The 14778-nt window shown below is 42.3% G+C and overlaps 1 protein-coding gene across 3 annotated transcripts in view; it reads left to right on the forward strand.

The window, feature by feature from the left end:
- ARID5B (AT-rich interaction domain 5B) overlaps positions 1-13810 on the forward strand; it is a 169517-nt gene extending 155707 nt beyond the window's left edge. For 2 of the 3 annotated variants that reach the window (XM_074339490.1, XM_074339491.1), the window contains exons 9-10: positions 7406-7604; positions 11007-13303. In XM_074339490.1, the coding sequence (XP_074195591.1) occupies positions 7406-7604; positions 11007-13160 (2353 nt within the window). In that variant the 3' untranslated portion in view covers positions 13161-13303. Of the gene's footprint in view, positions 1-7405; positions 7605-11006 lie in introns of all 3 variants that reach the window. The other variant, XM_019731792.2, reaches the window with a different exon arrangement.
- The last annotated feature ends 968 nt before the right edge of the window (positions 13811-14778 follow it).

Consider the following 14778-nt stretch of genomic DNA (forward strand, 5'->3'; position numbering starts at 1 on the left):
TCAGAAAGCATGTTTCCAAAAAAGAAAGGGGGGGAAAAAAAAGTATCAGATGACAGAAGAATGTAATTGTTTACCATTAAAATATATCCTTAACTCTTCCACTGAAAACCTCTTGGAACATTCTGTTTTTGTACAAGTTATTACAAAGTTTGATCAAAATAATAAATGTTTGGGGGAACTGTTGAGCATTTCAGAAGCTCTGGAATCCATGGTATGTCACATCCTTAGGACTTAAATACACTAGCTGGTTGCCTGTTTTTACATATGGACACTGCCTGCCTTCATTTGTAGGGTACATGTCATGTTGCAAACACCGCCACGTATTATTCTTGAAATAACCTTCGTCTGCCCTTGAAATGGATCCACCCAACTTGATTCTAAGTTAGTCATTGTTTTCTCATTGAGGAGAATAATTGCTGCCATCTTGGCTGGCTGGCATTGTGGAGGGCTAGGGACTGTTGATGGGTCCATGCCCTTTGTTGTGAGTCTGTATTTAAATTCCTGGGACCTAAGGTCAGCCTTTCTTACATCCATTTGAATTTTCTTCAATGTGGTCTTCATTTGAAAGCCATGAGGCTAACTAACATCAATCTAGACACTCTTACAAGTGGCAAGGAGGCATCATAGAGGCAGAGTCTCGTAAGGGCTTTCAGTCTAGCTGGGGAGACTACGGGAACCTCAGACTTGGGAAGATTAAGTGCTATAGCCTGGAATTCATGGAGGATAAGGTTCTTGAATTTCTCTTTCCATCCAACATCAAGCTCAGCCTGATGTAACTAAGGTTACCAGCTTTTGGAGAGTTGTAGCCCATTGTAAACGCATTTGTGTGCCCAGTGCCCGAGCCATGCTTTTGTGGTAGAGGATTGACCCTTTGTTTCCATGTGGGTCTGTTGCCTCTAAGAAGAGGAGAATGCTTACTCTGATTTCTTAGACAGTTCCTTAGGAACTTGGAATTCTCTTAACCCAGGGGTGATCATTTCAGTATCTCCCCTATGTTGGTGCTTCTCGGACAATGGTTGAAGATGCACAGCTATCTTGCTGATATACAGACAGCTTGGACTAGCAGAGGCAGGCAGATCGGGTTTGAACTCAAATTTTGGACTTAATAGCTGCATGCCTTTGACTAGTCTTTTAATCACCTACCTTTGAACCTCAGTTTTTTCATCCACAAAATGAGGATAAAATAATATACCTGTGGATAGTTCTTTTTGTAATGGTGGACGCTAAGACATACAAAGTCCCTAATACATGGCGGCTGCTATTAATATTATAATGACTAATGTAAGAACAGACTGAGGTGTTTCTCCCCACCCGCCCATTTCACCTGTAATCCAGGCCTCCACAGCTCATGTAATTCCAAATCAGGGGACCTGTCGTTCTTGAGCTACTTTTCTCACACTGACATGCCTTTGTGGGAGTCAAGTCACCTTCTTGCTGGGTCTGGCACCATGTACCTTTCTTTCCTCTCTTTGCTTAGTGAGGGTCATAGTCACTCCAGGACCAGGGAGGAAGGTGTCAGAGTTATCAGTAGGCCTCAGAAACAACTCTCCCACCACTTCCAGGGGTAAATGGAATTGATGCCTACAAAACGCTTTTTTTTTTTGTTCATCTTCTGCTGCCCCTTGAGTAGGTCATGAAGCCCCCAGTGGAGCAGATCATTTTCCCAGGGAAGAGCTTTTCTGAAGACAAGGGTCCATGTTTGGTTGTTGATACCAGTGGGCCACGTACATACAGTTTAGGTATCTTAGCATAGAATACAAAGGATGCTATTTATACCCACTTCCTTTTTAAGAAGCTTGATACAGTTGAGCCTTGATAGCTCATGGGCAAGCTGTCTTTTACACAGAATCTATGTGGCAGTCTCCTGCCTTTTTCTTGGCTTCAGTGGGTCCTGCCATAGGCTTATTCCCCTTGGCCTATGTGTCAGCGGGGTGCCTTCCTCCATGGTTTGGTGCTCAAAGCTTTCAGTTCACATCTTTGTCTGTTGGGAGGTCACAACAGAGGCCTCTTTCTCAGCTCTCGTGGTTACTAATCGTTTGCTACTCACATTGCACACTATTTTTTTTCTGCTCTACTGAAGCTCATGCCATAAAACGGGGGAGATATTTATCTGGAGCCCACATCGTGCTCAGAGGGAGCTTGGCTTTTAAAAGAACAGGACCAACGCAGCCCAGTTGCTATTGTACTCAATGACCATTGTGCCCACGGTGGGATCGTTCCCGCTTCTGTGCACACTGACATCACCCATTTGTGTATTTGGCTTTTGTTTTGGTGTCTACTGCCCACATGCTCTTCAACCATTTCTAGAGTCCTGGTCTGGAACCCTGAAAGGTGAATAGTGTGTGAGAGGAGAAATTCTCTCTCCTTCTCAGAACCTTAACAGATGTGTGTACTTCATCTTCCAAAAAGGAAAGTATACCTTTTATTAGCTTCATATTTGGTGAAAGATGGCTTCCCACACTTTGCAGTGAAGTTATATTTTCAATTTCTGGCTGAGAAGGGAAATGTCTGGCCAAGCCTTAGAATTTATCAACCATGGAATCAACTTGGAGGTGTAATGACTCCTTTTGGGATCAGATTAGGTCCGAAGCCCCAGAGGAACCAATATGTCATTTTATTTCTACTGCCACAAAAATACCTAGTAGTATAACGATAGTAGCGTTTTCGCCCTGACATGCACACCAACTTTATTTCCCTCTGCCCCTAAATTATTCTGTTCCCAGAGCTAGCAGATCTTTGGGCCTGGAATTTTTTGCTGGTTTGATACCATAAAAGTACCTATGGAGTAACTAGGGTGAGGTTCAAATACAACCCTAAAAATTTCCCATTTCTTTCCCCCACTCTGCAGATTGAATCAGTTCCAGACATAATTATAATATCATTTTTCAGAACTCTATAAATAGATTGATTCTCATTTCTCCTCTTAAGCACTGTTTGCTAAATGTTTTGGCCCAAAAGTTCAGTCATTCCACGTAAGCATTAATCAATACAGGAGACATTAGTGGTTACTCGCGCAGATGAGATTTGACATTATTTTCCCCCTACCTATGAGGAGGGGAGGGGAATGTTGCCTAATAAAGATGAAGGGTCTTTTCTTCTTTTGTGTGAAATGCATATGGCGAGGACTTGTGCAATATACATTTCTCAAACGTGAGGCTGCTTGCTGCTTTTTGTTGAGAAAGAGAGGCAAGGCTCTGGAGGATTTTAGAATTTGTAAATATAAAATTATCTGCCTTGGTGTTTAAAAAAATAATAAAAGGGAGAAAGAGTTGGCAGGTTGCCAGATTACTTACATTACAGTAATAGATTTGCTGACCCCTGACTTCTGCTGTAGAGAAATGTATTGAATTTTTCATAATATCAGATGAGGCAGATCTAAAAGCCGAGTACACTGAGCACCATTATTTAACTTGAGATTTAACAAAGCCGAAATCTCTTCAAACCAGCAATTTCTTGTATGATGATAATTTAGGGGCTCAGACACTAATAAATCAAGGTTAGAATGCCATTGATTTGTTAATTTTAATTTGGGTTGATTTTAAGTCATCTTTATTTTAAAGAAGAAGAGAAAGGGGAAGGAGGAAAAAAATCTTGCTTTTCACAGTGACTGAATTTAATAAGAATCTCCGTGATAGCAAAGGCTCCCCTACTGTTTCTGCTTTGGGGTGGAAAATGTTATTCTTGTATTATTCCTAGGGAAAAAAAAAAAAAATCTCATGCTGCTACAAATCTTATGCCTATGGAAAGATGTTATTTTTTAATGCACGATGGCTTACCTATTTCAGATCCATTAATAGCATCATAAATAAGCATTTTGCTAATCTTAAATGTGAAATCTGGATAATAATAAAGACCCATTTATCTGCCCAGCTTTCAATCCCCAGACTAGATGTAGATTGGGGGAGGGTGGGATCTCTCTGGATTTTCTAATGAACATATTGCTTTTTTTCCCCATTACTTCCACCCACCTAAAACCCAACCCATATTCTCAGAGTTGCAGTGCATTGAAAATATTTCTCGTGTGTAATGAGTTCTTGGGGGTTGGGGTGCATTTTTGCTTTTATCTGTGCAGTTTAGAAGCTGATTAAATCTTTGTTGTACTACAAATATTTGAGGAATAATCCTCCTCAAGGCACAGGCGTGTTGCATTATACTAAATTCTTTATACAGTACAAACCTACTCAGCTTCCTGCATTGGGCAATGCTGACCTCATATTGGCTAACCTGTTTTTAATTCTACCACATGTACGTTAAACGTTGAAATGTTCAGAAACCTGTACTAGTTTTCGTCCTCTTGTAATGTAAAAACTTCTAATAATCAAATGATAAGATCATATCCTGTGGGGTAATTGTGTTGTACCATGACAGGATAACTGAAAAAACATTCAGTGAAAATCACACCAAACGGAAATCTCTATATGAACAGCACTTGTTTTGGTGCCGTGTGAGACCATGCCCTGTTCTTCAGAAGCCTAGTTGGTCATATTTCTACTTGTTTCCTTTTAGCTGCTGCCTTTCTTGTTTTATTTTGGGAGGCTTTTTTTCTCTAAGCAACTATAATTATCTTTCAGTGATTTAGAACGGAAAAAAACCACTCAATTGACCTTTACACACACACACACATACACACACACACACACACACACACACTCTCGTGTTCTCTCTCTCTCTCTCTCTCTCTCTCTCTTTCACACACACACACACACACACACACACACACACACACACACACACTCCCTCTGGAAGCCTTGAACAAGCAGGGCTTGTGTTTGGATTCAGTTTTACCTTAGTCATGCCTCTTTCCAGATACAAGAAACATTTAATTCCAGATTTCCTGCTTCTGGCTTTAGGCCTTTGACCGGCAAAGTGAAATGTATTTTTTTACTGCTGTCCGCCAGCCAGCTGCTGAGTTAATGTGTGTGTGTGTGGGGGGGGGGGGGGGGCAAGAGGGAGGGGAGAGAAAGAAAAGAAAAAAGAAATGAAATGAAAATGTTGCCCTGCCTCTTGAATTTGCAAAATTGTATAAGGAAATTAGAGCCTCCTGAGCACCCATTTGAGAGCTGGGTTGGCCCAGGACTGTCAGAACTTGAGGGGAGGGGTCCTTTGGGGCCCCCTTTGGGTGTCTCTCCCACCCAATGCTCTGCTTCCTCTCATCCTCCTCCCCACACTCAGAGGTAGTGCTGTCATCCTTCTCAGCAAAGAGGGTCTCTAATGGTGTCACCGTCTCAATTAGAGAATATAGTTGGAGGGAAGGATAGTCACCATTGGAATATCCAGACTTCAATGCTCCTTGGGTTCCCATGGCAACCAAACAGAAGTAAAACAAACCTATCTGCCCCCAAAACAAGAAATATGTTTTCATTACATCAATTTAAAATATTTTTTCCAATTTAAAATATTCAATGCATTTCACTCCCGGATAAAAATCTCCAACCCGCCGATGTTGAAGGGGCTCAAGTCCCTGGCAGAACCACATAGATAAAAGGAATTGGGGAGAATGCTGGGGACTTTACAGATGAGACAAATAAATTCAAGTATGAACAAGATTGCTTTTTTTCTCTCTTCTGCTTAGTTGTGCTTTTTATTATATAAACATTAACTGTAATATTACAGTGGGAAGCAGGTATTTGGCAGCCATATATTATTTTAGTAAGTCTACATGGAGAGAATAGTTTCCAGTTTTAGCAGCTGTAACATGTTTAAACTCAGTTTGTAATGGGATCTGAAGATAACTATTCCCCACGGGCTGTGTTGATCTTCATGGCTGGCCCACTGCCAGATGTGGGGCTCAAAACTATTATTCACGCCTCCTTGCACATACCTTGCCTGAGCATGCTCAGTAAATGAATTTTGTTCCTAATATGCTATAAATTGGGATTTGATTTTCTCATCGTTTACCTGGTATTTATTAAAGAGTGAAATATTATGATCACAAATGTCCCCATGTCTGTACTCGCAAACCTGAACAGTTTTGTATGTTTAAGTAGTTGAGATCCAAATTGCATAGTTAGAAACCAATTTTAAGATAGCTAACAGATATCCAAACCAAAGAACTTTCTGCCTGGGAGTTTTAGTTTAAAAATAATTAGGGTTCCCGATATTTGAACAGATTTATGTTGTTTATAAGCCAAGTACATTTTCTTCATTGAGTCAACTTGTCTTATTTAAAACAAATTATGTTTGCTGTATTAAAGTTCATATTTTTAAGGCTGAGTCTTGTATTAATCCCACAGTGAGTCATTAATCATACCAAATGCATTATAAAAACTTTAATCACTGAAGTTGAAACTGAGATTGTAATGCAATCCATCCCTTTTAATTACATCAGCTATTTTTCCCTTTCAGATCAAGAGCTATAGCACAAAGGGGAAACAGATTAAAACTAGAGCTGTTTGATGTTTCTCTTTTTAGAGCAATTTTATGTACTTGTTTAAAAAGTTATATAATTAAAATGCTTGAATTTTTCAGCCCTCTGATTTTTGTGGCTGGAGTGGTCTGTCCACCTTCCTTCTCATGGTGCCCTCTTTTACTGACACCCCAAAACAGAGTTCCTCATGCTGGACTCACTTACTCCTTCTCTGAGCTGCTGGATAAGACACCTGTCTGTCAGCCACGTTGTGCTTGCCTCCCATCAAGCTCTTTATAGGACAATCTTAAGTGTCCTGTATTTTGACATGAATGAACATACAAACTTTGGAGACAGGCAGAACTAGGTTCGAGTTCCACTTTTATCAAATCGTGCTACTGTTAAGCAAATCATTTAACATTTTTGGGCCTCAGTTGTCTCAGCAGTTAACAATAATAGTAATTATTATTATTATTCCATATGGTATGATTCTAATAAATAATATGGTAATTTACCATAGAGATATTGTAGAGGTTACATGAAATAATCCATATTATGTACCTAGGAGACTACCTGGCAAATACTAGTACCTATTAGAATATAAGCCTCATGAGGTCAGGAACTTTGAATCTTTTGTTTGCTGCTATTTCTCAGTGCCTAGAACACTGCTCAGGAAGTAGTTGTTGGCAGAATGACAAATGAACAGCAGCTATCATTATTGTTGCTATGATTGTTGTGATGTTGTTCTTGGCTCTTAGCTGGGTTCCATGGGCAATGATGATGACGCAGCCTTGGATACTTCTTTTGGTATCCTCAGTGTATAGATTCACAAAACCAGAAAGAGGTCTTGCAAAGCAGTATCTAAGTCACCAGGTACTGGTTTTGACCAGGGAAGTATATCACTAAGCTGTGGAATAAGTTTCTAGAAAAGCATTGGTGTCGTTGGCGATGAAGTCATGCAATAAATCACTTGTACTGAGAAAAAGAAAATAAACCCACAGCATCAATGCTAATGGAATTACCTCCCCTGATTGATCATCTCTTGTGATATACTTTTAGATTAATCCTGCCATATGAAAGGTTTATTAAAGGAGAGGAAGATAAGCCCCTGCCTCCAATCAAACCTCGGAAACAGGAGAACAGCTCACAGGAAAATGAGAATAAAACAAAAATATCAGGAACCAAACGCATCAAACATGAAATCCCTAAGAGCAAGAAAGAAAAAGAGAATGCCCCAAAGTCCCAGGATGCATCTGAGGTGAGTTGTTCTCCTCCACAGAAATACCTCTGTGAGCCGGGTCCTGCCTCGGGGTCTCCTAGAGCCCTGCATCTGTAGCTTTGTCCTGAGATGACAAAATCATCTCTAGCAAAATGCATCTATAGCTGCAGCACGAGATGACGAAATCAACTCATCTCAACTTCACAGTTCTCCAAAGAGTGGACCTTTCGGTTTGCTCAGGAACTGAAAGGCAATGCATGGTGTTGAATGGGATAGGCCAAAAATAGGATCCAGAAAGATGCAAACATCCTGTAGAAAACTGCTAGCAAATGCTGACTTTGAGATAGAAGGAGCCAGAGCATCAGCTGTGTGAAGCCAAGGGACTCCAATTTGAAAGATGTGGTTTCTTTGCCATTTCACAACCAGTCTATCTGAGGAGGTGGTGTGACTTTAAATCATGCTTCGTGGGGTCTAGCAGGGAGGGATGTTGAAATTAATGTGCAGGACTGTCCCGAAAACTTTAGAGACTTGTTTGCCTCCTGTAATTGACCTCTGTGCAACAGCCTTGGGTTGAGACCAATTTAGAAATATCTTAAGTACATATTATTTATGGGGAAATTTTGAAATGGTTCCTCTGAAACCATTATTATCTCTCATGTTAACAGGTAGTTTCTGAACCTTTTAAAACAAGCCCCAGCTACCCGCAGCCCCCAACAGTTCTTTGGTGGAAACCATTACTGACAGCATATGGCCAGTCATGGAGCCTGATCTGGGCTGTGTTTCAACATGAATAATAAAAGCCCTGTTGCCCATAAAAAAACAAAAAAACAAAAAGACTTAGCATCCACATTTGGAGACAGCATGTTCTAGGATTCAACCCCAGGGGGAATTTGTTACTGATATTAAACACCCCCTAAAAATCATGTTTATAATGAACACATAAGAGACTCCCTAATTAAACACTGGTTTAACACACACACACACACACACACACACACACCACGACAACCTCCTAACTAGAATTCAACTTACCCAACTGAATCCTGCGTAAGAAGATAGTATTAATACCGAGAAGATATTTATTTTTGTTTCACAATTATTTTAAGCTCTAGTAATTAAAAACGGGGGGCAGGGGGAGATGATGAAGAGATTTCTAAACATCTGCAGGCTTGCCACATAAATGGCCAAAAGCAAGGAAATTCCAAGTTAAGGCTTACATTCCATTCCTCCTTTATCCTGTTGGCCTGGTGATTTAGTATATGGTTTTGGATCAGTGAGTTCTATTAGATACCATATGTACAACATTGCCAAAGCACCAGGGGACAAACTGAGGACCAAGAGGCCAGCTGATCTTTGAATGGCTCTACTTTGGGGATGAAGTTTGAAATGATTGGTTTGTGAGTTGTGGAAGGAATCCTGAGCTCAGGCCTTGAGCACATCAGTTTAGGAAATGACCATTGTCAGGAGTAGAGTCCGACCTCCTGCAGTCCACGGAAGCCCTTCCAGCCTTAAGGCGCCCTGTTTCCTCTCAGTCCCAACAATTCCCTTCAGTGTCGTGAGTGTCGAAGGTTATCATGATCAGGTTATCTAAACTACCTGGACCCACACATCCTCTCCAAAGTTGACCTTGTAGTAAGAATTGTTCCCCACCTCCAACAGAGACCCATGTAATTGACCAGGTATATTTCCTCTCATGGGGTATGTGTTTGGAGTTTTATTGTTGTCGTTGTTTTCATTGTTTTTAATTTTTGATGTTTTCAACATGAAGCAGTGAACTCAGTGGAGATAGGAGGGCTTATCAAGCCCTCCTAGCCAAACCCACTATCTTCAGGTAATTGGACTACAAGTTGCATGATGGGAAGACACCATTTAACATACTAAGGCAGATCATAAAATGCCATCCTAGGAAAAGGACCCTTTACCTTTTTCTGCTTAGCTTTCAAAGAACCCCTAAACCTGTTTACGACTAGAAGCATAGAACTCTCCGTACCTGAAGGCCTAAGTCACAGGAACTTCAGTGGGACTGAGTATCCCCAAAGCCCCACTGCAAACTACAGTCCCATCAGAAACCAACATTTAAATGCAATTTGCCTTTTTCCCTTGCCATACTCATTTTTCTGTATTTTTCATGTAATGTGTAATAAGCTCAAGAGACCAATGATGATGGTTAATGTAAAACAAGTAATGATATTTGTACTGGAAAAGGCAGCTATTGGAACCAAAAAAAAATGAAAGATGATAAACAAGGGCTCTTAAGGTATCACACATCCCTGAAAAAAAGGGGTATCTTTAAGTGGATTTAAGAAGAAATATGTATGAAATGGGTGTGAATCCTTAAAATTTTTGTTTCTATGCATCGCTACACAGCATCCTCAGTCTTACCCAATGATGCTAATATGGTCGACAATTCTCAACAAAGAAGAATAACCTTCAAGGGAGGAGGAGAATAAAGATCAGTTCAATACAACTGTTTTGAGGACTGTTCTCCACTAAGATATGTCAGGGCAGAATGACAGAAGTTTTGAAAGAGCTTGTCAGTCAGCTGGGTCACAGATGGAAAGTTAAAATGACCTTCAAAGGTCAAAGTTTGCACAGCTACATAATGCAATGAATGGGTCGAATTGTGCCCACAACTTCTGTCAGTTGGGACACATAAAGAGCATCCATTTCCTTGACTACAATTTATTTCAGTGAACAGAAAGCTGTATTTGTGGTGGCGCTCACTGCCTGAATTTTGACAACTTCATTTAACTTTCATAGAAATGTAGTTTGTTGCAGGCAAGAAGGACTTAGAGTCCTTCTGTCCCTCAGGTAGACAGGCTGCCATTGAATCTGCATAATGTTTCAATATTTTGGCTTTATCTGTATGCAATATGGTGCTGAGTAGAAATTATTAACACTTAAGCATCGCTAAATTTTATGCATCATATTGGACCCATTAGGACAGGATTCACTCTCTCAAAGAAAGGCAAGGAGTTATAGTGAATTTGTTGTTTGTTGTTGACATGGGGTTGGTTGGATTTTTGAAAGAGAGATGCTGGAAAAAAAAAATCGTTCTCCAAAGTGTCATAAAGCACAACATGTAATTTAAAACCCATTTGGATAATTGACTGATTTGACAAAAAGACAACCTCAGAATTAAACTATATATTAGAATCAAGAAGTGATATGATTGTATACCATCAGTACATAACACTTTGATATTTTGATAGGTGTCTCACAAGGGACTAAGTGAATATGCATATTTCCCCTAATGTTTCTGTAATTTAGATTTCTTTGTTTAGAGCCGTGATTGGGGAGTGATAAAGCTTTACAGAACCTCCATGAGCTGAATGACAAACCTGTTTTCAAGAAAAACTGCTGTGTGTAATGTTTGATTTCATAGAAAACTATGTCAATGCATGTGACTTCTTTCTGACTGTCTTTACAATATTTTATCAGGTTTCATCAGAGCAAGAGAAGGAACAAGAGACTTTAAACCAGAAAAGCATCACTGAGCCTCTCCCAGCAACAGACATGAAGAAAAAAATAGAAGGGTACCAGGATTTTGCAGCGAGGCCCCCGGGGTCCACAGCAGACCCAGAAAAGGACAACGAAACAGATCAAGGTGCCAACAGTGACAAGGTGGCAGAGGAGGCAGGAGAGAAGGGGCCTGCTCCCCCACTCCTGGGTGCCCCTCCGGCCCCTGAAAAGGATCCAGGCGTTGGCAAACAGGCTCTCACCTCTCCCAGTGCTCTTGTGGACTCAAAACAAGAACCCAAGCCCTGCTGTTTTACAGAGAGCCCTGAAAATGAACTCCAAGACACGTCCTTCCCCGGCTTCCCCATCACGCAGCCACCACTGGCAAACCCGAGTGAGATGGAGGAAGACAAAGTACCTGCCATGGCGGATTACATCGCCAACTGCACTGTGAAGGTGGATCAGCTGGGCAGTGACGACATCCACAATGCACTGAAGCAGACCCCGAAGGTCCTTGTGGTCCAGTCGTTTGACATGTTCAAAGACAAAGACCTGACAGGGCCCATGAATGAGAACCATGGACTTAATTACACCCCCTTGCTCTACTCACGGGGCAACCCAGGCATCATGTCTCCACTGGCCAAGAAAAAGCTTTTGTCCCAAGTGAGTGGGGCCAGCCTCTCCAGCAGCTACCCTTATGGCTCCCCACCCCCTTTGATCAGCAAAAAGAAACTGATTGCGAGGGACGACTTGTATTCGGGTTTGTCCCAGGGCCACCACGGCCAAAACACGGACCACATGGCAGTCAGCCGGCCCTCGGTGATTCAGCACGTGCAGAGTTTCAGAAGCAAGCCCTCGGAAGACAGAAAGAGCATCAGTGACATTTTTAAGCATGACAAACTGAGTCGATCGGATCCCCACCGTTGCAGCTTCTCCAAGCATCACCTCAGCCCCCTTGCTGACTCCTATGTCCTGAAGCAAGAAATGCAGGAGGGCAAGGAGAAACTCTTAGAGAAGAGGGCACTCCCCCACTCCCACATGCCCAGCTTCCTGGCTGATTTCTACTCGTCTCCTCACCTGCACAGCCTGTATAGACACACCGAGCATCATCTTCATAATGAACAGACATCCAAATACCCTTGCAGGGACATGCACAGGGAGTTGGAAAACAGTTCTTTTTCTTCCCACAAACACCAAGAGAAGCTCCATGTAAATTATCTCGCGTCTCTACATCTGCAAGACAAAAAGTCGGCTGCAGCAGAAGCCACCACGGATGACCAGCCAACAGACCTGAGCCTTCCCAAGAACCCGCACAAACCCACCGGTAAGGTCCTGGGCCTGGCCCACTCGGCCGCAGGGCCCCAGGAGAGCAAAGGCATCTCCCAGTTCCAGGTCATCAACAGCCAGAGTCGAGACTGTCACCCCAAAGCCTGTCGGGTATCGCCCATGACCCTGTCAGCCCCTAAAAAATACCCCGAAGCGCTCTCAAGATCGGGAAAACCTCACCATGTGAGACTGGAGAATTTCAGGAAGATGGAAGGCATGGTCCACCCTATCCTGCACCGGAAAATGAGCCCTCAGAACATTGGTGCAGCGCGTCCAATAAAGCGCAGCCTGGAGGATTTGGACCTTGTGATTGCTGGGAAAAAGGCCCGGGCAGTGTCTCCTCTGGACCCGTCCAAGGAGGTCTCTGGGAAGGAGAAGGCCTGTGAGCAGGAGAGTGAAGGCAGCAAGGCAGTGCACGGTGGGCATTCAGGGGGCGCATCGGAAGGCCACAAGCTCCCCCTCTCCTCCCCTATCTTCCCAGGTTTGTATTCTGGGAACCTGTGTAACTCGGGCCTCAACTCCAGGCTCCCAGCGGGGTATTCTCATTCTCTGCAGTACTTGAAAAACCAGACTGTGCTCTCTCCGCTCATGCAGCCCCTGGCTTTCCACTCGCTTGTGATGCAAAGAGGAATTTTTACATCGCCGACAAATTCTCAACAGCTGTACAGACACTTGGCTGCAGCCACACCTGTAGGAAGCTCGTATGGGGACCTTTTGCACAACAGCATTTACCCTTTAGCTGCTATAAATCCTCAAGCTGCCTTTCCATCTTCTCAGCTGTCGTCCGTACACCCCAGTACAAAACTGTAAGCCCAGCTCTGCCCAGCATCCCAAATGGCGTGTCTAACAGAGCTTCACTCCTTACCCTGAAGGTGATGGCTTATAGAATTAGAAGCCAGTATTTCTTCTAATCTGGGGGTAAGATCAGTTCCAGCCAAAGGGCCCAGAGAGGAGGTGAACATACCTGATTTTTCTGGGACGACACCAGCCTTCTTGGCTGGTCAGTCGTGAGCCCCTTCCAACACAGTTGCCCTTGGAGTCCAGATCATTCACTTTGCACAGGGGTCTTGTGAAGGGATTTATGTGTATCCAGGAAGAACTTAGAGGACCCCGGCTGAGTTCCAATGGTCAGGAAACAATCTAAGCAAAACAGGGGCAGGCATTTCAAAGGAAGGGGCAAGGAAGACTGGCAAACATATATGCCAAGGGATGCCCCTCTTTTCATAAAACTCTCCAAGGTTCAATCAATGCAATGTATAGTAAAACTTCAATAGAGCTTTCGTTTTGACACTATTAAACAATCCAGAGAAGTAAACACTGTTAAATTGACTGTATATATTTGCTTCTTAAAACTACCCGTATCACTGTTCGCTCACCTAATTTATATACAGGTAGTTCCATTCCCAATTCCTCCTGGTCCTTTTTTCTTTTTTAATTAAACAGTATCGCTTTTGTTTGTAGGTCTTTTTTGTTTTGTTTTGTTGTTTTGTTTTATTTTGTTTTGTTTTGTTTCAAAGGCTAACGGACTGTCCTGGTTGTTGGTGTGTGTTTGTAATTTTTTCCACATCTTATCATTTTGAGCAGCTTTGGGTGGTAAAGTTATTGTTTACATATTGAAGCAACTGATTCTAGTGGAACAAATGAAAAAGAAACAGTTGAGCACACAATAGTGCAAAGAAAGTTCCATTGCAGATCCACAACTTACGGACTTTGTTCCTCCTAAATAGCATAGTTGAAAGAGCTCATACACTGCTTACCTGACCAAATGCTTTGCTTTGAAGTATTGGGTTATGTGAAAATATCGAGCATTGTACTTACCTTATCTAGGCTGTGAAACTGTCCTACATACCAGAGGAATCATAAAAACAAAAACCTCACTGGCAGCAAGCTGCTGAATAACAACAGAGTCTAGAGGACATACTTGTGGGCTGCACAGATATTTTAGGAATTTCAGAAATTAGAACAGGAGCCAAAATGATTTACATTGGTGTTGGCCCTGATCCCTTTAAAAAGTCCAGGAAAGGGGGTTGGGAAGAGGATGGAGCCCAACTATCCAGAAGAGAATGAGCAGCTGAAGGCCCATTCACCCGTTCCCTGGGCCGTGGTCTTGAGTAATAGGTAGTCAAGTTGCCTTCATCAAGTTGGTTTCTTGTTGTTCCCAAGAAGAACCTCCCAGGCCACATTTTTTGGGGGATAATTGGCATACTGGATTACCCATTTCTAAAGAAAGTCATCCTCTTTGGGTTTATGGGCGTGAGTTTTATGTGTATGCATGCACACACAGTGGTTGGTGTCATGTTTGTAACCACCTGGCAATACAGTCCGCTTTATGTTTTATTGTTGGAAAGAAATGGTCCAGCTGTCCAAGCGGTCGAAAGATGTGAGAATGTATATTGTCATTCTTGCCACTTTATTCCATTTGCTGCCA

The sequence above is a fragment of the Rhinolophus sinicus genome, linkage group LG07 (assembly GCF_036562045.2).
Source record: "Rhinolophus sinicus isolate RSC01 linkage group LG07, ASM3656204v1, whole genome shotgun sequence".
NCBI classification, from domain to species: Eukaryota; Metazoa; Chordata; class Mammalia; order Chiroptera; family Rhinolophidae; genus Rhinolophus; species Rhinolophus sinicus.